Source organism: Gopherus evgoodei, chromosome 3 (assembly GCF_007399415.2).
Source record: "Gopherus evgoodei ecotype Sinaloan lineage chromosome 3, rGopEvg1_v1.p, whole genome shotgun sequence".
NCBI classification, from domain to species: Eukaryota; Metazoa; Chordata; order Testudines; family Testudinidae; genus Gopherus; species Gopherus evgoodei.
This window is the reverse complement of record NC_044324.1, coordinates 204,315,478-204,340,600: the sequence shown is the minus strand read 5'-3', so window position 1 is coordinate 204,340,600 and position 25,123 is coordinate 204,315,478. Positions and strand designations below refer to the sequence as shown.

At 43.7% G+C, this 25,123-nt stretch overlaps 1 protein-coding gene across 1 annotated transcript in view; it reads left to right on the top strand.

The window, feature by feature from the left end:
* The window catches only part of USP34 (ubiquitin specific peptidase 34), a 311,265-nt gene that overhangs the window by 47,102 nt on the left and 239,040 nt on the right, over positions 1 to 25,123 (top strand). Inside the window, 2 exon segments of the mRNA XM_030557848.1 lie at positions 192 to 384; positions 16,415 to 16,476. Of these exon segments, the coding sequence (XP_030413708.1) occupies positions 192 to 384; positions 16,415 to 16,476 (255 nt within the window).

The following is a 25,123-nucleotide window of genomic DNA, read 5'->3' as shown; positions in this document are numbered from 1 at the left end:
TTTACTAAGTTATAGATTGCCAATTGCAACTATATTATATTAATATTAATGTATTTTTAGGATTAATACTGTTATAAAGTCTGCTAGAAATATATATTTGAAATAATCCATGCTGGACCATTATTTCACATAGGTTTTATTTGGAATCATGTCATATTTCTCCTTTCTTCTTTTTGTATAATTTATTTTAGGTATTTATGTAAACTGTCAGACCAAGAGTTGCGACAGAGTGCAGCCCGGAACATGGCAGATTTAATGTGGAGTACAGTTAAAGAGCCATTGGATACAGCCTTGTGTTTTGATAAAGAAAGTCTTGATCTTGCGTTTAAGTACTTTATGTCTCCAACTTTAACAATGAGGTTGGCTGGACTGAGTCAAATAACAGTAAGATTTTTTTAATCTAAAATTATGTTTAGGAAAAAATGTTTTATTTCTCCCACTGTTTACAAATTATACTTTTTTGTATTGAAACAGTAACAAAGGACGGCAGAACCATCTTATAAGCAGTCACAGAAAATGCATGATAAACAGATAGTCATTAAAATGGGGATTGTAATTTGTCCTTTGTCATACTCATCAGATTTTGTCTGTGCTAAAATAAACTGTGTTCAGAGAGATGATTAAGGCATGACTCAGTTTTTTGCAACATATTGGACCTTAACCTTTTCCCTGAGCTGTTTACCGTACAAAATGGTACTGTGCTTTAATCATATTTTGGGATAGCCATGATGTAGTTGAGTCTTTATATTTGGTTGCATTTGTAGTTTAATATAGGACTTAAATCTGTTTTTTTTTTGGTTGTGTTTTTTTTTTTAAAGTTTTCCTATATCAGAATTCACTATAAGTGGATTCCTCTGTGTACTGTCGACTCTTTTATTGATAATTGTTCATTGTAGCTTTTTTCCTCAGGGTGAGAGCGCTCAAGCATCATTAGCATCATTGAGAATTTGATTGAAACAATTGACATTAGAAACAGAAAACATTAAAAAAAACAACAGAGGAAGAGGTTAAGAAAGCAGTTTTGAATTCTGGAAACTTAGAAACTAAAATAATAAAATACAAACAAAATAATAACTTGTAATTTTAATGGTTTTATCTTTGAATAAGCATTTTTAATATTTTCTACAAATTCAGATACATTTATATGAAAGTAGTAACTTTGTACATAATTGCTAAATTGACTCAAACATGCAAAGAATCCCCTTGGATAAACTACTTTGAAATTTTGAGACCTATGATCACAACATTTAAAACGTGATATCAATAACCCATATTCATTTTCAGTTGTAAATATAGCAGTCTCTTTTTTAAAACTGATTTGGAATACAGTACATTTTTTGTAAAATCATTATGTCTTGCTCTGGGTGGTTTTGACGTGTTTCCTACTTGCGGTATTTTTTTTTACTAGGAAAAAATCAAATTTCTGGCATGAAATAATTACTAAGCCTAGCTGTCATGTCTTTGGAACTCAGTTTGTTGTTATGCTGTTCTCTTCATTTTTTATCAATTCTGTTCACCAGTTAAGTCTTCCATGTTCTGTTTATTTTTGATAATTTTGTAATTCCTTCTGCCGTAAAGATTCCATTACAAAGTAATGATGGGTAGGGGGGAGAGGGTACCCTGACAACAGATGTATCTGACCTGGTAGTATAAAATATATATATTATGAGTAGGCTGGGCAGAATTGCATTTTTGTTTTTTTTATCACTTTAATAGATAATATCAATGTTTATTTTAAAACATTTTTTCAATTGTCATTGATTTGAATTTTCACAGTTTTGGGAAATTATGGAGGTCAGACAAGGGGGAATCACACAGTAATTATTTCATTACATTAGATGTTGAGATTTTGTTTATAATATTTAAAACACTAATTTTCAACATCACATATCAAAATATAGAAAGCAAATATCCTTTCAAATAAGTTCTCAAAATTTCTTTCTTTGCCTATCTGTAAATTTCAGTTATCATCAATGAAAATACATTTTTGGTGGTTTGGATGAATGGTAAAATCGACATTTAACTCATAAAAATCTAATCCTCCCAAGCCTCATTGAGGGAGATGAGTTAAAACTAGCTTAAATGGCAAGAGACTTGGTAATATGCCTAGAAATACATTAATCAATAAGCAAAACTGGTTTCTAAATCTAGAATTAACTAAAATAATTGATTTTCAAAGATATCTGTATGTGCTGCTAGGTCTAGTTAGTTTCAGCAATCAGTGTCCTGCACCCCAAAGAGTTTAAAACAAAACAACCCCCCATCTATTTTCAATAAAAGCATTCTTAAAATACTGCATTAGTACATTCCACATCCTATTTGCCTTCATGTTTCCTAGGTATGTAGTATAATAGGATGATGGAGGTTGGGGGAGAGTTCAACAGGGATTATTTTATAATTTTATAGGCATTACCTTTTGAATCATTTCAAATAGTGTGAAGGAATTGCAGATGCCCCTTTCTAGCTTCACCTAGTCTGGTACTGCTGGTTAAATTCTGGCCACCACATTTGGACCCCAGGCTTAACTGTGTACAATTTGGTCAGATGATGTGGATGGGGCCAAACGAAGCTAGAATCATGTCAAATAAAGATGTTCTTAGTGTAATGGTCCCTGTTGTAGTCCGCAGTGGGTTTTGCATGCACACAATGCACCCGGAGCTGGAGAAGTTGAATGTAGTGTCCATTGGTCTGCACATGGAGCCTCGTTCACTTTGTGCCTCCATCTAAGGAGATAAAGGGTGAGGAGGACCAACTGCCTCTCTTTTTCCTTCTCACCACCGCATGGTATGGGTTAGAACCTTCAGTGTCCATAGCTTTGGCTTTGACATTATTAGATCTAGTTTTGTAAATGGTTTTAACAGCTTTTACAGTCTATAGTTAGTGTTTTATAGGTCTGTTAGTGTTTAGTTTGGTCTCCCGGCAGGGGACTTCCTGCTTTCCTCCCCCGGATCCTGTGCAGGTGCTGGACTATGCCCAGGACTTAGGCTTCAAACTCTGTTCTTCCTGACCACAATCCTTCTCGGTCAGTGATGACCACCAGCACTGCCTGCACTTTTCTGGGGAATCCCACATTGCAGCAAGGTTCAGTATCTGTCATTTATTTGTCAGCTGTACTCAAGAAGGGCATGAACTTTGTCTCTGCAAATACCTCCTAGAGAACGCTGTGAGGCCCCAATTGAAGTCAGGTCAGGGACACCCCTCCTCCCAACCCGTGCCTCGGCCTGATTCAGCAATAAGTGCGCCTCCTGCTGTGAAGTCTGACTGGAGCAGGAGAATCTTCCTCCACAACCTCCTGCTGAGATATCTTATTGGGAATCCAGGAAGCACATTCCTAAGCATGAAACAAAGTCTTCCTCTAAATCCACTTCAGAGAAGTTGGATTTCGTTTTAAGTAAGCCCATAACTCAGCCCATGAGGACTTTAGTACATCCTAAGTCCAAGAGGCAAGACAAGAAAGCTCATAAACATTGGACTATGCCAGTTCTGGATCGTAATACATCGGTACTGTCATCCTCGGCCACTCCAAAACCCCCAGATCTGTCAGCACTGATGAAGTCTGATCATCATCAACTCGGAATCGTCTTCCTTGCTGGCTTCAAGTGGAATCCCTCTCACACTGGGGAGATCTGAATCCATTGTTGCTCCAAAGGACATTTTTACTCTCCTGGATTCAGAATCTTCTCCATCCAGGCCCCCATCTCCAGAGAAATAATAACACCATTTGCTTGCTGGACAGAGCTTGTTGCCTATCCCATGCAGAATACATTTCCCCTCCAACGGCACTGACAGTACCGCCATCGGACCTGGATTCAGCATTCTCTTCATTAGGACATTCTGAATCACCCAATGAAGCTTCCCCCGCTCCCATCCTATGTATCCTCTGCCTCCCATAGACCTGTACTGTTTTGGGGTAAACCTCTTTCTCATCTAACTGTGAGCTATTAGTATCCTATGCAATGGGAGCCCCCTGCTACCATCTTTAAACCCGTTCTACTGGTCATATTGGGGGTCTTGATACCAGTCCCCTTCTTTCAGAGTCAATCTAATCTGCTATTGAGTAATCCCTTGCCCTCCCCTCTAAGAGTCGCTCAATTCTCCCCTCAGATCCTACAGAAGAGGAAAAGGAATGCTACACACTGGATCTGGCAGTTCCACTGAACCAAGTAAGACTGCTGGCTTCATCTCTGGACAAAGTGGTGACTCCTTTGTCTCCTTCTCTTCCTCCTGATGACTTCAGACAGTTCCAGGACTCCCCAACACAAATTCTTAGACATCCTCCCCTCATCCGGATCCAACAAAATAGCTCTCCCCGTTAATGAAGACAAACTGTAGCTAGATAGGACAGTTTGGCATACTCCTACTACCTGTGCCCCTACCCTAAAAAGGGCAGGTTAAAGGAAAAGAATTTCAATTTTCTCACTCCACTCCCTTCTCACTGGCAGTCCAGCCCATTTCTGAAATGGCTAGACAGCAACATCCCCGGTCTACTCCTACTGATACAGAGTTTGGGAGAGAGGTCTTCTCATCATCCAGCCTCCAGCTCAGGATAGCCAATTACCAGGAACTAATGGCTCCATACTATTTTCTGAACTACACCAAGTTTACGGAGTTTACTGACAGCGTTCTACAGCAGGACAGAGTTCATTTGCAAGCTCTGATAGATGAAGGCAAACTGATAGCCAGGACCCTCCAATCTGCAGTTGATGCTGTTGATACCTCCTCAAGAACTCTGGCTACTGCCATCATCACGTGTAGGGAGTCATGGCTCTGTGTGTCAGGGTTCCCTAGGGAGTTCCAGAATACCATAGAGAATCTCCCTTTCAGTGAATCACACCTTCATACCCTGAAGGACTCCAGGGCTCTACCCTCTGTTCACTAGGGATATATATGTCTGCCCCAAAAGGAAATTTCACTGCTTATTGTTCAGACCTAAACATGTGGCTCAGCAGTTTTTCCATCAGAGGCCCTATGAACCTCCATGCAAGAGACAGAGGTTTCAAAAGTCCCACTTCCCCGCACCTTCTGTAACATGCTCTGTATCTCAATCTGAGTCCCTGGCTCGACAATATTTTTAACAGGTGCTAGAGAACTGTGAAACACTAAGTTCAACACCTCACGACCCCCCCCACACCTGATGGTGTGTCTGATGTGGTTGGGTCCTGTGATGGTGTCGCTAGAGTAGATATGGAGACAGAGTAGGCCACGGGGTTTGTTACAGGGCTTGGTTCCTGGTTTACTGTTTCTGTGGTGTGGTGTTTAGTTGCTGGTGAGTATTTGCTTCAGGTTGCGGGGCAGTCTGTAAGCGAGGACTGGCCAGCCTCCCAAGGTTTGTGAGAGTGAGGGATTGTTTTCCAGGATAGGTTGTAGATCATTGATGATGGGCTGGAGAGGTTTCAGCTGGGGATTGTACGTGATGGCCAGTGGTACTCAACAAAGAAAATAACAGAACCTGTCCTGTAGTAGGTGACGTCTGGGTACCCGTCTTGCTTTGTCAATCTGTTTCCTCACTTCCCCAGGTGCATATTGTAGTTTTAAGAATGCTTCTTAAAGATTTTGTAGGTGTTTGTCTCTGTCTGAGGGATTGAAGCAAACTCGGTTGTATCTTAGGGCTTGGCTGTAGACAATAGATCATGTGATGTGTCCTGGCTGGAAGCTGGAGGTATGTAGATAAGTATAGCGGTCAGTAAGTTTCCGGTATAGGGTGGTGTTTATGTGACCGTCACTTATTTGCAGTGTAGTGTCCAGGAAGTGGATCTCTTGTGTGGACTGGTCCAGGCTGAGGTTGATGGTGAGGTGGAAATTGTTGAAATCCAGATGGAATTCTTTAAAGACCTCCTTCCCATGGGTCCCTATGATGAAGATGTCATCAGTGTAGCACAAGTAAAGGAGGGGTGCTAGGGGTGAGAGCTGAGGAAGCATTGTTCTAAGTCAGCCATAAAAATATTGGCATACTGTGAGGCCATGCGGGTACCCATGGCGGTGCTGCTGACTTGAAGGTATAAGTTGTCCCGAAATCAGAAACGGTTGTGAGTGAGGACAAAGGCACAAAGTTCAGCCACCATGTGTACAGTGGCCTTATCAGGGGTACTGTTCCTGACAGCTTGTAGTCCTTCCTCATGTGGAATACTAGAGTAAAGAACTTTTGCATCTGTGGTGACCAGGATGGTGTTTTCAGGAAGATCACCAATGCATTGTAGTTGCCTCAGGAAGTCAGTGGTGTCTCGAAGATAGCTAGAAGTTCTGGTAGTGCAGGGTCTGAGGAGAGAGCCCAAATAGTCAGATAATCCTGCTGAAAGAGTGCCAATGTTTGAGATGATGGGGCATCCAGGATTTCCAGGTTTATGGGTCTTGAGCAGCAGATAGAATACCCCTGACCGGGGCTCTAAGGATGTGTCTGTGTAGATTTGTTCCTGTGCTATAGCAGGGAGTTTCTTGAACAGATAGTGTAGTTTCTTTTGGTACTCCTCAGTGGGATTGGAGGGTAGTGGCCTGTAGAATGTGGTGTTAGAGAGTTGCCTGGCAGCCTTCTGTTCATAATCAGACCTGTTCATTATGATCACAGCACCTCCTTTGTCAACCCCTTTGATTATAATGTCAGAGTTGTTTCTGAGGCTGTGGGTGGAGTTGTGTTCTGTATGGCTGAGGTTATGGTGATGCTGTTTGTTCACAATTTCAGCCTGTGCATGTCAGACATCAGGGATGGTAACATACAAAAGCCAATAGGAGAATACTTGAATCTCCCCGGACATTCTCCTGGTAACAGTTCTGGCCAAGGTAATGTCTTCCTTGCAACGATGGACAAATCCTCATCAGGTATGTGTAGGTGTCCCCCTTTCTCTTTCCTGTCCAGACAGGACCATTATTATGGATGCAGCCCTAATAGATTGAGGAACCACATGAACAGCCATGCCGCACAAGGAACCTGGACATCTTGAGAGTCCAGGATGCACAACAATATCCTGCAATTGGCAAGCAGTCCAGAAGGCATGCGAGTCCGTTCTTCCATTCATTCATGCTCACTGTGTCCTTTTTAATGTCAGACAACATTACAGCTGTCTTCTGCATCAACAAGCAGTGAAGAGTGAGATCCATCGCTGGTGTGCAGAAGCAGTCAACTTCTGGAACTGGTGTATAACCAATCAAATCACCCTGTAGGCAGCATACCTTCCGGCGAAGCAAAATGTGCTTGCAGACTCCCTCAACAGATATTTCACAGTCAACCACAAGTGAGAGCTCCATGAGTTGGTATTGTGCAATATTTTCACACTATAGGGAACCTCAACCAGAGATCTGTTTGCCTCTTAAACAGGAAATGTACCACCCTAAGGTGACACTCTGCTTCTTCCTTGGTCGGACCAGTTCAAGTATGCCTTCTGTCCACTACTGCTCCTGCCACGAATTTGAGGTGACCAGATGTCCCGATTTTATAGGGACAGTCCTGATTTTGGGGGCTTTTTCTTATATAGGTACCTATTACTCCCCACCTCCTGTCCCGATTTTTCATACCTGCTGTCTGGTCATCCTGTTCGAGTTCTACGCAAAATCCAGCAACATAGAGCTTGGGTCATCCTGATCACCCCCTGCTGTTCCAGATGGTTTTGGTTTCCTAATCTCCTACGCATGTCATCCCAACCACCAATCATCCTCCCAATGTTTTCCAAGCACCCTGATCTGTGTCCATTCCACCTCAGAGCTTGGTATTTGCATGGGCTTTGTCCTTAGAACGTTCGTGCAACATAGCTGTGTGAAATGTCCTTTCTAATAGTAGAAAGGACTCTACAAGAAGATGTTTCCTAGGTAAATAGAAGTGCTTTTCTTCTGGGGCACATCAAAGAGGCATCTCACAGAAACTACAGATATTCCTCTCATCTTGGACTGTATGCTCTCTTAGAAGACATCAGGCTTGTCCTCAGCTCTTGGCAAGTCCACTTGATGACAATCAGTGCGTACCATTCACCTTGGGCTATTTGGTCTCCGCACATCCACTGACCAGTGGATTCTGGAAAGGCCTAATCAGAACCTTTCCACCTATTCAGAAGTCTTCTCTCCGGTTGGACTTCAGCCTTCAACCTTTAGCTTCTTGCTCCAGGTTTCTCCTTTCCACGAAGATCGCTTTCCTTGTAGCCATCACCTCAGCTAGAAGGGTTGGTGAATTTGGAGCAATGATGGCAGATTTTCCTTATGCTATAGTCCATGAGGAGAAGGTTTCCTTGTGTCTGCACCCCAAATTCACTCCTAAAGTAGTTTCAGAATTTCAGCTTAACCAATTAATTCACTTACCTTTGTTCTTCCCAAAATCGCATGCATCACAGAGGAACAAAGACTCCACTCCCTTGATGTTTGGCAGGCCTTGGCCTTTTACCTGCAAAGAAGAAAACCAATCAGGATATTCCTATAGCCAAAAGAATCAGAGGGTACACCATCTCCACCGAGAGAATCTCCATATAGATCTCTGGCTGCATTCTACTGTATCACCTTTTGATTCCCCCACTCCTCACCCTGTGTGCTCATGGGATAAGAGCTCACTCCACCTGAGCACAAGCACAACTATGGCATCACTTCAGGAGGTACCTTTCCTGGACATCTGAAAAGTGGCCATGTGCAGTTCCATTCACACATTTGTGAGATATTTTAGCCTGGTGCCAGGACTTCTCTGCTTATGCCTCCTTTGGGATGGCAATTCTCCATGCGCTCTACTGGCTGCACCCTTACACTCTCCTCTTACTTAAGTACTGCTTGTCAGTCATCCACAGTGAACTACAACAAGGCCATCTCTCGGAGAAGGGGAGGTTACTGACCTGTATATGGAGAATCTTCAAGATGTGTGGTCCCTATCTGTATTCCACTACCTGCCCTCCTTCCACTCTGCTTTGATCTTATCTGATTTGCAGTAGAGAAGGAACTGGAGAGGTAGTTTATCCACCTTGCCCTTTATTCCTTCATATGGAAGCATATGGTGAACCAGGGTGCATGGGCGGACCAACACACAGTACTTTTAAATTCTCCGGCTCGATGCTCATGGTACGCATGCATTTAATATAGATAGGGACCACACATCTCAAAGAACCTCCTGTGAAAGCTCAGTAACCTCCCCTTCTGCTTAGGACCTGTGTATGTTCTTCTGACCAGGGTTTGGTCCTGTCGACGCTGTTTTTGGTTAAATCACATTAGAACTCTGTTCACAACTGAGTTTAAAGCTAATACTAGACAACTGAGTTTAAATCTAATTCTAGGTCTCATTTAATTATACATCCATGTTTTTGTGTAATATAATTAATATATAGAAATATTTGAAATAATATTAAAAATAGTGGGTTTGAGCTTACCAGTGAATAGTTCACATAAAATTATTAGTTTTCCTTATGCAAGGAGTATGGTTAAACTCACATTAGAGGAGATGCACTAATTGTAGCAAAGGCAACTTTGTTCATACATTGCATAGAATCAGTATTATCCCAATCTTGTTTAAATGGTAAATGAATCTACAGGACTTTGGACACATTGTCAGATCAGTTTTTCATTGAAGTGAATGTATGGTTGCTTGTAATATAATTTTATTCCTCTAGTTGGATCTTCAAAAACAAGCTATCCAGAAACATAACTTGTGGATAAAACATCAAAATGGCAGCATTTTAATATATTCAGTGTCTGATTTTTAGATTTCTGGTTGTGTTTAATTAGCATTCAGTGAACTCTCAGAGTGTTTCTTTTCAAAGAAAAATTTTCAGATTATTTAATTTAGGGCTGTCAAGTGATTAAAATTAATCGCGATTAATCACACTGTTTTACAATAATAGAATGCCATTTATTTAAATATTTTGGGTGTTTTCTACATTTTAAAATATATTGATTTCAGTTACAATACAGAATACAAAATGTACAGTACTCACTTTATTTTTTATTACAAATATTTGCACTGTAAAAAAAAAAGAAATAGTATTTTTCAGTTCACCTAATACAAGTACTGTAGTGCAGTCTTTTTATCATGAAAGTTGAACTAACAAATGTAGAATTATGTACAAAAAATACCGGCATTCAAAAATAAAACAAGGTAAAACTTTAGAGCCTACAAGTCCACTCAGTCCTACTTCTTGTTCAGCAAGTTTGTTTACATTTAAAGGAGATAATGCTGCCCACTTCTTGTTTACAATGTCACCTGAAAGTGAGAACAGACATTCGCATAGCACTGTTGTAGCCAGCATTGCTGATCATGGTGCTTGATAACAATCCAAAGCAGTGTGGATCGACACATATTCATTTTCATCATCTGAGTCAGATGCCACCAGCAGAAGGTTGATTTTCTTTTTTGGTGATTTGGGTTCTGTAGTTTCCACACCAGCATGTTGATCTTTTAAGACTTCTGAAAGCATGCTCCACACTGTATCCCTCTCAGATTTTGGAAGGCGCTTCAGATTCTTAAACTTTTGTTCAAGTGCTGTAGCTATCTTTAGAAATCTAACATCGGTACCTTCTTTGTGTTTTGTCAAATCTGGAGTGAGTGTTCTTAAAACAAACATCACGTGCTGGGTCATTATTTGACACTGCTATAACATGAAATATATGGTAGAATGGATGTAAAACATAGCAGGAGACATACAATTCTCCCCCAAGGAGTTTAGTCACAGATTTAATTAACACATTATTTTTTTAACAAGCATCATCAGCATGGAAGCATGTCCTCTGGACTGGTGGCGGCAGCATGAAGGGGCATATGAATATTTAGCATATCTGGCATGTAAATAGCTTGCATTGCTGGTTACAAAAGTGCCATACCAGGGCCTGTTCTCACTTTCAGTTGGCATTGTAAGTAAAAGTGGGCAGCATTATCTCCTGTAAATGTAAACAAACTTGTTTGTCTTAGTGATTGGCTGAACAAGAATTTGACTGAGTGGACTTGTAGGCTCTAAAGTTTTACACTGGTTTGTTTTAGAGTGTAGTTATATAAGAAAAAAAAATCTACATTTGTAAGTTGCACTTTAGTGATAAAGAGATCATACTACAGTATTTGTATGAGATGAAATGAAAAATACGATTTCTTTTGTTTCTTTTTTACAGTGCAAATATTGGTAATAAAAATAATATAAATGAGTACTGTACATTTTGTATTCTATGTTGTAGTTGAAATCAATACATTTGAAAATGTAGAAAAAACATCGAAAAATGTTTAATACATTTCAGTTGGTATTCTATTGTTTAACAGTGTGATTAAAACTGTGATTATTCACAATTAATTTTTTTTGAGTTAATCGTGTGAGTTAACTGTGATTAATTAACAGCCCTAATTTAATTTATCATCTGTAAAAGGATGACTCAGTCTTTTGTATTCATCTTATAATGGTATATACTATGTATACAGTCCTAAGTGAATACTTTTATGTCTGTGTGTTACCTTAAAATACCTCTGTCAGATGTTGTGACCATTAGTTTGAGGATAAATTTGATTTCATACAGAAATGATAAATTTCAAATTGGATGGAAGAATAAAAGTCTTACTTCAACTTAAAACAATACAGTCAGGTTCTCTTAAAGCCCCGCCCCCCAATGCCAAACAATCCCCCTATCCTCCATAGTTCATCAGCTACAATAATAAAAGTCTCCATAGTTGCTTGAGATGTAATCTCTAAGCAATTTACTTACCCCTTTGTATGCCATTATCCTCTTTCTTTGCTTTTAATTATGCACATATGTATCTTCCTGTGTGTGTCCTTACCAAAAATGGATTTCAGAATAAAAATGTCCAAGCTTACATATTTTGGGTGTGTGTGGATGTGGATGTGTATATATAAAATATTGGTGTTAGTATAAAATTGTTTGAACCTTTAAGGATTTATAACTTGTTTGATCTTGGGAATTGCAAAAGAAATATCATTACTGAAGAATGCTGTGCGCGCGCGTGTGTGTGTGTATATATATATATATATAAACTTCCTGTTTTTATCAAAGCAAAATTATACAGTATTATTAGTTTAAGGCAAATGGTTGGACCTTCACTTGTAAAAATGAATTTTGTTTATATTTTGATAATTTATTAAACCTCTGAAACCCTTTTTTATCTACCAATGTAGCCTTTTGATATAAATAAGCTTCACTCACTCCAAAACTGCATTTGTCAGTTGTTTATTCCAGGCAGTTCAGACATTGGCACTCATTTGGTGGAAAATCACCTGCCACCTTATTTTTTAAACTCTTCAATTTTTTCATCTTATCAGAATCGTTTTAGAAACACAATTCTGCTTTTCACCATTAATTCTCATGTTCCAGTAACCTCTAGTTTCTTTAATTTGCATGTTTTGGCTGGGATAGTCTTTATGAGTTGCCTGGTTCAAAGAAAAAATATTGTGGTTATCTGCAGCTGTGTTGGGATCAAGATCTGAACTGCAAAATTACAGAAGTTTTGACTGAGATCTTTATTTCACGATCTTTTTGCCTCTTTTTGCAAACAAAAGACTCTAAGGATTGAGGAAATGAATTAAAGCATGAAGTCAGTTTTTCTTTGTTTACAAGAACCATCTCTTTTGCAGAGGACCCTTGGTTACTATTCTCTTGCTTTCCACAGTCTGTATTTCTATCAATGTCTCTAGTTTGAAACTGTTTGGTAGATCATCAAGGAAACGGATTTTGATTGCCCTACTCTCTTAATTTTAATTTCCCATACAACACAGATTCAGCTCTATTTTCTATATTTCACGGAGACATTTCAGAAGAAGATACACAACTAAAATGATTTTCTTTCTTCAATACGCTCCAGGACTATGGATATGTCTACACAGCAATAAATACCCATGGCTGGCCGGTGTCAGCTGACATGGGCTACACGGCTGTAAAATTGCAGTGTAAGTCTGGAGCCCAGGCTCTGGAATCCTCCCCTGTCGTTGAGTCCCAGAGCTCAGGCTCCAGCCCAAACCTGAATGCCTGCACAGCAGTTTTACAGCCCCACAGCCCGAGCCCCATGTAGCTAATAGGGGTTAGCTACAGGTGTGTAATTGCTGTGTAGACATGCCTTGAGACTCCAAAGTTCAATTCCACATTACAAGATCTTTAATATTAAACAACATTATGTCAAATGTAGCCACTTCCAGGACATGCCTCTTGGAAAATAGACATGTTTATCTTTCTTGTCTGGGAAGTATAAATCCTTGACCATGAACATATGGTTAAGTAGAGTTAAGCAGTGAAGTCGTTACCATTTTCTTGCTTATTTGCAAGCAGCTTAATCTTTCCTCTACTCATCTTGGCCAGCAAGAAGCCCAGGCATTCACTTGTTCTCTAATACAGTAACTCCTCACTTAACGTTGTAGTTATGTTCCTGAAAAATGCGACTTTAAGTGAAACTGTGTTAAGCGAATCCAATTTCCCCATAAGAATTAATGTAATGGGGGGGAGGGGTTTGGTTCCAGGGCAGCTTCCCCTACTCTGCAAGCACCAGAGGCGGGAGGTTCAACCTTCAGCTCATCCACTCCATTCCCTACCCCAAGCCCCCACCCTTGACCTGCCTCTTCTCCCCCCCATCTCCTCCCCCTTTACTTCACTCGTTGCGTCCTGGCTCCTCCCCTCTTCCTCCCCTTCCTTCTAAATGCCAAGCCAGCTGATTGCCACATAGGGGAGGGAGGGGGGAGGTGCGCCAAGTCCTCATTCCTCCTCCCTCCCTTCTGGCGGGGCAATCAGCTGGCTTGCCCCGTTCTGGAGGCAGGCGAGGGAGGAGCAGCCTGCGTGCTAAGTCTTTGCTCCTCCCCCCTCCTGCCTGGGGCAATCAGCTGGCTTGTCGAGTTTGGGAGGCAGGCGAGGGGGGTGGGGGCTGCGCGCCGAGTCCTCGCTCCTCCCTACTGCCTCCAAAATGCCACAAGCCAGGTGATTGCCACCAGCAGGAGAGAGAGTGGAGGTGCACTGAGTCCTCACTCCTCCCGCCTCCCTCCTGCCCAGGGCAATCAGCTGGCTTGTGGCATTTTGGAAGGAGGAAGGGGGAAGGAGTGAGAATCGATGTGCAGACTCCTCCCCGCTCCCTTCTGCCTCCAAAATGCCGCAAGCCAGCTGATTACCGCAGGCAGGAGGCGGGGGAGGAAGAGGAAGGTGCTGATCCTCAGAGTTTGCCAGCTGGTGGGAGGTGCTGAGGGGAGGGGGCCATAGGGAGGCTGCCAGCGGTGGAGAAAGCAGATAGCCAAACAATGTAAGAGTGCAGCATTGCACAACTGCAAATGAGTATGCTCCCTAATTGATCAGCAATGTAACAACAAAACAACGTTAAGCGGGATGACTTTAAGTGAGGAGTTACTATATTTATGATATCTAGAAGTAGGTCAGTAACTCTAAATTACTGTTTGGAAGTTTTAAGAAGTACAAAGATATAAAGCTTGCTCATGTTTTTGAAATTACCTTGTCTGCTGTATTAAGAAAACAAATTGCTGATAGATCCCTATAACCTATATACCATCTTTTGATATACAGTTTGCAAGAATCTCCCCACCCTCCAGTTTTTGCCCCTTTCTTTGTTTTTTTTATTGATATCTAGGATTTTTAGTAAGATCTGTGTTGAAATTATGGTAAGAATGGTGATAGATTTGAGAAGTCTGATGTTTCAATATCTGAGACAGTATGCTCAAGATTCCTTTGTTCCAGAAACTTACATTTTGGGGAAGTCCTACTGTAATTCATACAAGTCTGACTTTCATAAGTTCAAAATTGTTGTCCCTAATTCTCCTTGAAAACTAGGGTAAAAGTTAATATTTGATCACATTTTGTTTTAAAAAAAGTTATTACAAGTTTCATTGCAAATTGACTCTGGGATAATGACTGGGTTGAGAACTGAATGTATGTCAACAAGTCTGGAAAACCGGTGATGCAGATATCTGGATATAAATCAATGTGTGCTGCAGGAATTATCACTAGAACTCGGCAACTAGAAGACTAAAAAGATTTTTACAGATCGCAATATACTGTGGAGAGTGCAATCTATGTCAGATTAGATATTGGAGAAACATGGCAATTTCATCTCTTTTGGGACCATGCCTCCGTTAAGGGGCCTACATGAATGAATTATTTATAAACACGAAGGAAATTCACACATTCAGAATATTTAATACAAAGGGTAGTACATCTATTTAGCCTACCAAAAAACCCACATAACTAGTAGATAGCTAGGATTTAGAATTTTGATAATGTTATGAAATATTGAGCTAAAGTTTAAACACCAGCCTTAATTCTGCCCTCTCTCCCACTTCTCCCTCATTCTACATATAACTTCCTAAAATGGGTTTACCCCTCCCACACCATCCTATATTATTTTTTTTGCTAAATCACATAATCCCACCCATTCTGGCCTTTATCAGTTGCATTCATTTTAACTGATCATATCAGGAGGATGAAGTAGTAGGCGGAGATATGAAGGGATTCTCTTGGCAATATTTGGAGGGTGCAATACTTGAAGCTCTGAGGAGAAAGATTCAAGCTCATGTAGTAAATAGGCAAGATCTCTCTGCATTATAAATAGAGCATAGTAGTGGTCAGTGTTACAACAAATAAAAAAAACCAAACCCAATTTCCTCATTTAAATTTTGAACTCTAATGGTCTATTAACAAAGTCTTAGGTAATGCAAACAAAATTTCAACTCTAACTATACAATCAAAATTTTTTGCTGTGGAAATTGTGCTATCTGTTTTATTGTTGGAGATGTCATTTATATAAAGTTGGACTGGTGGACATGAAATAGAGATGAAATTTCTTAACTGAAGTTAGTTTTCTTTTCGTTTTCATTCTGTGAACCCATGGATCCATCAATTCAAAACCCCCTCAAGCCTTCATTATATTTTTTCAGTTTCATTTCCCTGACTTGGTTCTCTTTTTTGACTCTTATAAAGCTACTAATAAATCACTTCTGAGAAACTATAGTAGTCAGGATAGGATAACTTGGTGGCTTCCCCTAAAATGCCCATCTGTATCATTTTAATTTCATTTTCAATAAAAACTGATTTGCAAAATTACTGATAGAAGCCTGGCTTTGAGTTCTAGAATGGGTAAAGATTACATATGTCAAAAGATTGGTTTAATGAAAATAAGTGTTCCAAAAGCCATTTTCTGGTTAAATAAATAAACTTACCCTATGCCTGTTACTTACCAAGAATACTAATTATTATGTTATTCTGTAGATTTAATCAGAAACATTTCTAATTCTGGATTAGCAAATTTTGAAAAAGCATTTAGCATTAGAATATTTTATGAAAAATTATGGTAATGAGACAAATAGTTCTATACATACCTATGTTTAATATATTTTTTGGGATTAAGTAATCTAATTATCCAAGACATTAGTTTTACTATTTATTTCTTGTCAATGCTAACATTTTTATACATAAGAAAAATTACCACACAAAATATTGTTAAAGTTGAATTTTAATTTCTTCTTCCTTTTTCTAACTCTAGAATCAACTTCACACTTTCAATGATGTGTGTAATAATGAATCATTGGTTTCAGACACAGAAACGTAAGTAGGAACATTATTTTGAGTACTTATGCTTAAGTACACTAGATAACTGTAAGGCTTCTCATATAAAATTTTTTACATTTTAGAGTGTGCGCAGTACAAACATTCTGAGATACTTCTTAGAAATATCCTCGTCAGAGGCTCCATTCAAATTACCTTTTAAATAGAAATTTTAAAAACATTTTTTATGTATTTCATATGTTTTCTCCTGGCTCTTTTAAAAGATAGATTTCAAGGTAACTTGCGAGGCTGTACAGGAAAAATATAAATATTGAAGTAATAAAATTATTAATGTTTAGCAGCATAGCAGCCATTTGTCTTCAAAATGCTGTGCAAACATGAACTAATTAATCACACCACTCTTATAAGATTAGGTAAGTATTATTATCCACATTCTACAGATGTGATAACTGAGATACAGAAATAATATGACTTGCCCAATAACCAAGATTACAATTCAGGAGTTTCTGGCTATTACTCCTACACTTAGTCCTCTACTAGACCATGCTGCCACAGCTGTTTGTTTTTCTTGGAAGTTCTTGTTTGTATATTTCAGATATATTAAAACACAAAATTGTGTATAATTAGACTTTTTTTTTTCAACCATCACCCAGGAAGAGAAGCAAAGTTCACAATGCTGCATGTATGGAATTACTTTCTAATGATTAAATAAATATACTTTATATGCAAATGTAATGTGATCTTTGTATCTCTTTGAAATGTTAATGGTTTGTAAGGTACATGGGCAAAATCGCATCTTTGGACATATGGAGTTAAAATTAGAAACTAGATTCTTCTTAAAATATTTTGCATATTTAAAATCAATAGGTTGTCATTAGATGTTAGCAATGAGAAGAGATATTGAAGCTTTAAATGTTGCTTGATAGGTATATGGATTGTGTGAATAAACCCACATCTAACTGTGAATTTTACAATTCAATTTCGTAAAACATTTATGTTTTACTTGAGACACTCTCTTTAAAAAAATATATATATTCTTCCTTTTTGATGTTTATGTATTTTTAGAATGAGGTAAATTCAGGATCTCTTCCCCACTAACAGTAAAATCCATTATAATAGTAACACTAACCTGATTTCAGTATGGATATACAGAGTTTATTTGATATTATGTATTGTTGTTTCTGTTATAGTAATATCTAAGAATCCTGTGACACCTTATAGAGTAATAGCATGAGCTTTCATGGGTGAATACCCACTTCGTCAGATGCATGTAGTGGAAATTTCCAGGGGCAGATATATATATGCAAGCAAGCTAGAGATAATGAGGTTAGTTCAATCAGGGAGGCTGAGGCCCTTTTCTAGCAGTTGAGGTGTGAAAACCAAGGGAGGAGAAACTGGTTTTGTAGTTGGCAAGCCATTCACAGTCTTTGTTTAATTCTGAGCTGATGGTGTCAAATTTGCAGATGAACTGAAGCTCAGCAGTTTCTCTTTGATCTATGAAGACTATCACATGAGATATCAAATGAAAGCCTGTAATACACTGGTAATTAAGATGATTGTGAAATGTGTATATTGACACTAAATGAGGAATTATGGATACTTACTGATATTATCCTTAAGGTCTGCTATAGTGTGGCCAGGGAGGTTAAAGTGTTCTCCTACAGGTTTTTGTATATTGCCATTCCTAATAGCTGATTTGTGTCCATTTATCCTTTTCCGTAGAGACTGTCCAGTTTGGCCGATGTACATAGCAGAGGGGCATTGCTGGCATATGATAGCGTATATTACATTGGTGGACGTGCAGCCACACCATCACCGGTTCGTTCACCTGCACGTCCACCAATGTAATATACGCCATCATGTGCCGGCAATGCCCCTCTGCTATGTAGGAGAACACTTTAACCTTCCTGGCCACACTATAGCAGACCTTAAGGTGGCCATCCTACAGCAAAAAAACTTCCGGACCAGACTTCAAAGAGAAACTGCTGAGCTTCAGTTCATCTGCAAATTTGACACCATCAGCTCAGGATTAAACAAAGACTGTGAATGGCTTGCCAACTACAAAACCAGTTTCTCCTCGCTTGGTTTTCACACCTCAACTGCTAGAACAGGGCTTCCGCCTCCCTGATTGAACTAACCTCATTATCTCTAGCTTTGCTTGCATATATATATCTGCCCCTGGAAATTTCCACTACATGCATCTGACGAAGTGGGTATTCACCCACGAAAGCTCATGCTCCAAAATTTGTCTGTTAGTCTATAAGGTACCACAGGATTCTTTGCTGCTTTTATAGATCCAGACTAACACGGCTACTCTTCTGATAAGTAATACGTACTTACTCTGTTGATGTTGCTGAGGCTTAACACATTACGTTGTAGGTCACACATAAATAGTAACTTTTATGCTTCAAAATCTTTCCTACCAATAGATTGGTGACTATTCACCCCCAACTCCTCAAATGGAGCATTTTCCTTACCACATTATGAACATATTAAATTTTGGATTTTAAGTTATTTTATCATGTCTCTGGTTGAAACTTGGTATAAACCACTGTAGTTAATTAAAAAAAGAAAAAGAATAAAAAATAGTTGTTTTGCTATGCCTTTTGCCTTTCACCTCTGCACAAAATTGAATACCTGAGTACTTTAAAAAATACAGTTTTGAGATATAACAATGACCTTTTTGGGTCTTATGCTTACGCCATGCTTAGTGTAAACAAAACCCTGGTTGAAAGAGAAGTTTGACATTGACTTCAGAGGGGCCAGGATTGTGCTCCATATGAATTTCCCCAAATGTTCTACCAACACGCTCCATTCTTGATCTGAAGAAACGTTGTTATTCCAATCCTGAGCCTTCTTTGAGCAGAGGACTACTAATTTTATATCAAACTGTGTTGGTTTTCTGAAGCAGACAAATATCCACAGGAAACTAAGTAATCACTTTTGGCTAATTTTTTTTTTTTATGTCTTTGGACATAGAGTTAATAGGTGAAAATGGGTATGAGTCCATTCTGCTGCCTTGCGATCTTCCCTCTGTTAATTTTAAAACAATTTTTATTTTAGTATGTTGGAGAAAATAAAGTGTAAGAGTCGTGCTTTTAAAGTAGGGCCATTGCATATCTGCAGAATGTATTAATGTAATCTGAGTAGAAATCCATTGGACTCACTGCATTCTTCCAAAGAGTTACACTGAACCAAATTTCTGTAGTTGTACCCACACACTGATCCAATGGGCATTCACTTTTCTGTTTATCAGGAATGATGTTTGTATTTCAAAAAGCTCGATGGTGTGTACAGGCAGAGTGAATGTTATAAGAACATGGCCGTATTTAGGGCTTGTGCACAATACAAAGATTTTGAAATCACTACTTTAGGCTATTTTACTGGTCTGGTATGTCCGCAACTTTCTATTCCCCAATCTTGTTCCTGGCAGGCTGAGACCAGATGAGATCTCATATGTCTGGCCTCTATTCTGCCTATTTCCTCATCCTCTCTGCTTAGTCCTGTCAGGCCCAAGACCCATCTAGTATCACACACTGGTGTCATTGTGGAACACACCATGATTGACGCACAATGTATTAAAAATAAAACTTTAATTTTAAAAAGTTAGCAAGAAACCATTTAATATTAAACATTAAAAGAAAACAACAAACCTGGCGTTTCAGTTTTCTGTCAAATGAAAGAATAGAGGAAAAGATCATTAGACTTTTACAGCAGTTAACTTTTCTACTATGTTTAACCTGTTCTTGCTTTAGGAGAATCAGGGAGAAGTATTTTACTTGCCTGTAAGCGAGACTCACCGGGGCTTGACCCTCCCAGATGAGGAGGGGAGCCACACCGGCCTCGACTTGTCGTCTGCGGGTCTCGGTCTCGGGACTGTCGCCCACCGCGCTGGTAGTCGGTCCCTATGGATAGGACCGGGCAGTGGTACAGTCAACGGGGGCCCGGCCCTGGATTTGGGCGGGCACCAACACACAGTTAATTAGGAGCTCAGGCCGCCTGCTGCAGGCCGAGCAACAATATACAGTCACTTCGGTGCTCAGACCCTCTGCTGCAGGGCTGAGTAACAATACACAGTTACCCCAGCTCCGGCCCTTTGGTTCAGGGCGGGCTGGCAGGAGTGCGAGTCGCTCGGGCCCTTTGGGACAGGGCTGAGCAGTGGCACAGGCAAAGGGGGCCCAGCCCTTGGTTCGGGCGGGGCACCAGTTACACAGTTATAGCAGCTCTGGCCCTTTGGAGCAGGGCAGAGCAGTGGCAAAGTCAGAGGGGGCCCAGCCCTTGGTTCGGGCGGGGCACCAAACACAGTTATAACAGCTCTGGCCCTTTGGAGCAGGGCAGAGCAGTGGCAAAGTCAGAGGGGGCCCAGCCCTTGGTTTGGGCGGGCCACCAAACACAGTTATAGTGGCTCAGATCCTCTTGCGTCAGGGTTAGGCAAACGCACAGTGGGCCTAATGGCCTCCTCAGGCCAGGGGGAGGGGGATTCTGCCACCCGGCAGAGGAGTGGGTGGCAGGGGGAACGCAGGCCCACCCACTCCTCTGCGTTCCAGCCCGGGGCCCTAGTGGCGGTGATCACCGCTGCAGGTAGTCAGTGGGGATCCTGACCGCAACACACTGCCATGGGTATCGGGAGGTCTGCAGCCTGACTCGGGTCGGCTGCTCCCGGGCTACTTCCAGTATCCCCCTCTGAGCCTACCTGGTTTGTGGGATCAGCTTCAGGGACGTCCCACCACATCGGCTCCTCCCGGCCAGGGCTGGGCGGCAGGTCCGGCAGCTCTTCTGGGAAGTCCAGCCAGGCCTGTTCTGGGGGTTCCTCGGGGCTGCAAAGGGCCGGGGCGGCTCTGGCCACTCCTCATCTTAGCGGGCGCGGGGCAGCTCCGGCAGCTCCTAGTCGTAGCGGGGAGGTTCTGGCCAGTCTAGACACTGGCCTGCTGCCTCAGCAGCTTCCCAGTCAGGAGCCCCCACGGACAGGTCTGCTCCTGATGGTGGCTGGGCTCCAGCTGAGGGCCGGCTTTTATTCTTCCAGGTCGCCGCTTGACTCTCTGGGGGGTGGGACTTCCGCTTCGAGGCCCCGCCCCTATGGATGATTGACGGGTTCGACCCTCCCGGATGAGGAGGGGAGCCACACCGCCTCGTTACACCCCCCCCCCCCTTAAGTCCAGCTCCCGCTCGTCGGAGCTGGACGGTTCCATCTCCTCGAGGTGGGATAGGTAGTCCGCGTTGGCATGGTCCTTGCCAGCCCGATGCTGGATGGCGAATGCATAGGGCTGCAAGGCCAAATACCAGCGCATAATGCGGGCGCTATTATCCTTCATACGCATGAGCCATTGAAGCGGGGCGTGGTCTGTGAGAAGAGTGAAAGAGGCCTCGAGGAGGAAGAACTGAAGGGCCTCGCAGGCCCACTTTACGGCGAGGGCCTCCTTTTCCACCACGGCTTAGTTCCGTTCTCGTGGGAACAGTTTTCGGCTCAGGTACAGTACGGGGTGGTCTCCTCCGTCCCCTTCCTGAGACAAGACCGCTCCTAGGCCGACATCAGATGCATCTGTCTGGAGGATAAATGGTTTGTCAAAATTCGGACTATACAAGACGGGTTCCTGGCACAAGCAGCTTCGGAGCGTTTTAAAGCCGCCTCACACTCGGGGGTCCATTGTACCTGTCGCGGGCTATTCTTAGTCAGCAGCCCGGTCAAGGGGGCGGCAATGGACGCAAATTGCGGGATAAACCGCCGGTAATACCCCGTGAGTTCCATTAAGCGTCGTACCTGTTGTTTGGTCGTCGGGGGGGGCACTCTGCGAGGGCTTGAACTTTCCCCACGAGGGGTTTGACTTGCCCTGCCCGACGGTGTAGCCGAGGTAGGTTTTCTCCTGCCAGGCTATCCGGCATTTCTTGGGATTCGCCGTCAACCCCGCCTCCCGCAGGGTTCTGAGGACCGCCGCGACCTGGTTTAGATGGTCCTCCCAGCGGCGGCTGTAGATCACGACGTCATCTAGGTATGCGGCTGCATACTCTTGATGCGGCTGCAGGAGGTGGTCCATGAGCCACTGAAAGGTCGCGGGGGCCCCATGGAGGCCAAAGGGCATCCGTGTGAATTGATAGAGCCCCGACGGCGTGGCAAAGGCAGTCTTCTCCTTGGAGGTCTCCTCGAGCGAGATTTGCCAGTAGCCCTTGCTAAGGTCCAGCATGGTGATGAATCGGGCCTCCCCGAGGCGGCCCAGCAGCTCGTCGACCCGGGGCATCAGGTAGGCATCGAAGCGTGATATGGCGTTGACCTTCCGGAAGTCTGTGCAGAACCGATAGGAGCCATCTGGCTTGGGCACCAAGACCACCGGACTGCGCCACTCACTCTGAGACGGCTCGACGACCCCCAAGGCCAACATGGCCTGGACCTCCTCCTCGACTTCCTGCCGCATTCGATATGGCACCGGCCGGGCGGTTTCTCGGATGACCTTCCCAGGCTCGGTTTGGATCGTGTGGCAGGTTAACGTCGTATAGCCCAGTAGCGCCGTGAAGGTTTGCCAGAACGCCCGCAGGAGGCACTGCACTTGTTTACGTTGCTCGTCTGTCAGGGAACACCCCAACGGGGGCTCCGTCAGGTCCCTCGTTTGGACCACCTCTGGGCCTAGCTCCAAGTCCGGCAGGCATGGTTCGATCAAGAGGCCCTCCTGGTCACGCCATGGCTTCAGCAGGTTGACGTGGTATATCTGTTTCTTCTTCCGGCGGCCCGGTTGGTAAAACTCATAATTAACGGGGCCCACCTTCCGAGTTACCTCATAGGGGCCCTGCCAACGGGCCTATAATTTTGACTCCTTGGAGGGTAGGAGCAGCAGAACCCGGTCTCCAGGGGCAAACTCTCGTACCTGCGCTTCTTGATTATAACTCCGCTCCTGCCTCTCTTGGGCTACTTTAGGTTTTCCTGCGCCAGGGTCCCCGCCTGAGTAAGCTGTTCCCGCAGCCGGAGGACGTACTGGAGGAGGCCCTGGGTTGGGGAGGCCGACTGCTCCCACATCTCCTTCATTAAATCCAGGAGGCCCCATGGCCTCCGCCCGTACAAGAGTTCGAAGGGGGAAAACTTGGTTGACGCCTGGGGAACTTCCTGGATGGCTGGTAGCAGGGGTGGTACGAGTTGGTCCAAGTGGCGTAGCTCGTCCGGTGGGAACCATTTTAGCCTGTCCTTAAGGGTCCGATTGAACCGTTCCACCAACTCATCCGTCTGGGGGTGATAGACGGAAGTGTGTAGTTGTTTCACCCCCAGGAGTTGGCAGACCTGTTTCAGTAACCGGGAGGTGAAGTTAGTGCCCTGGTCGGTCAGGATTTCTTTAGGCAATCCTACGCGGGAAAATACCTTCACCAGCTCGCCGGCAATGGTCCGGGCCGTGATGCTCTCAGGGGAATAGCCTCCAGGAACCGGGAGGCATAGTCGACCAGGACCAGGATATACTGGAAATCAGCCACACTCCGGGGCAGTGGGCCTACCAGGTCCATGGCAACGCGTTCGAATGGCGTTTCGACCAATGGCATGGGGACCAAGGGGGCCTTGGGCACTCGAGGCGGGGCGGCCAACTGACAACCCGGGCAGGAATTACAGTACTGCTTTACGTCCCCATCGAGCCCCGGCCAGTAGAACCGCGTCCGGATTCGGGCCAGGGTCTTCTCATGCCCCAGGTGTCCCGCAGCCAGCACGTCGTGGGCCAGGCTCATCACGGCGCGTCGGTGGCAGCAGGGCACGAGAAGTTGCATCCGGGGCTCCCATGTGCGGGGGTCCCGCTCGACCCGATAAAGTCTGTCCCGCCAGAGCTCAAAGTGTGGCCACTGCGTGGCACAGTGGGGGTCGACAACGGATCCATCGACTACCGCCAGTTGCTCATAGGCCCGGCTGAGTGTGGGGTCGGCCCGTTGGTCCCGACAGAAGTCCGTGTCAAAGCGAGGTCTGGTGGTGGTGGTGGTGGGGGGGTGTTCTTCCCCCTGGCCTTTGGCCTCCGCGTTTCCTGCCCCAACCTCCTCGGTGTCCCCTTCTGTCTCCACCGGGGGCTCCTGGGGCTTGGCCTCAAAGGCCGGTATGGACCGGAGGAGCCCCTCAAAGGCGGGCCAGTTGCGTCCCAGGATCACGGGGTAGGCTAGTCGGGGGGCCAAAGCCGACTACCAACGACCGCGTGAGGTCATTGACCGTCAAACGGGCCCAGGCACTCAGGTAGGGTCGGACATCCCCGTGGATGCACTGCAAATGGATGGGCCCCAAACCGGGGTCGACCGGTGGTCCCAGAGCCCGGTGGACCAGCGTTTACCCACAGCCTGAGTCCACTAGGGCCGTTGTGGCACGGTCCCCTACGACCACCGGGACCGTGAGTTTGGGGGGTTGGGGCCGTCGGGCTCAGCCTTCCCCTGCACAGACCTGCCCAAATCACACTCTATCTTGGGACAGTCCCGTTGTAAGTGACCGGCCTTTCCACATCCGAAGCAGGGTCCAATTCCTGGGCGTCCGCCCCGGGGGCCGGCGGCTCGAGGGCTTCGGGGAGGGCTTCGGTGGGGCCCCGACAGACCCGTGGGAAAGGCCCACGGGGCCAAGTGCGGGGCAGGATCCGGGTATGGGGCCCGGAAGGCCGTCGCAGGGTCCGGCCCGTGGTTCGGGGGCCGCGGCCCGGACGAGGCGGATGCCCTCGTCTCTCCACGGAGTTGGTCAGGCCCCAGGGTG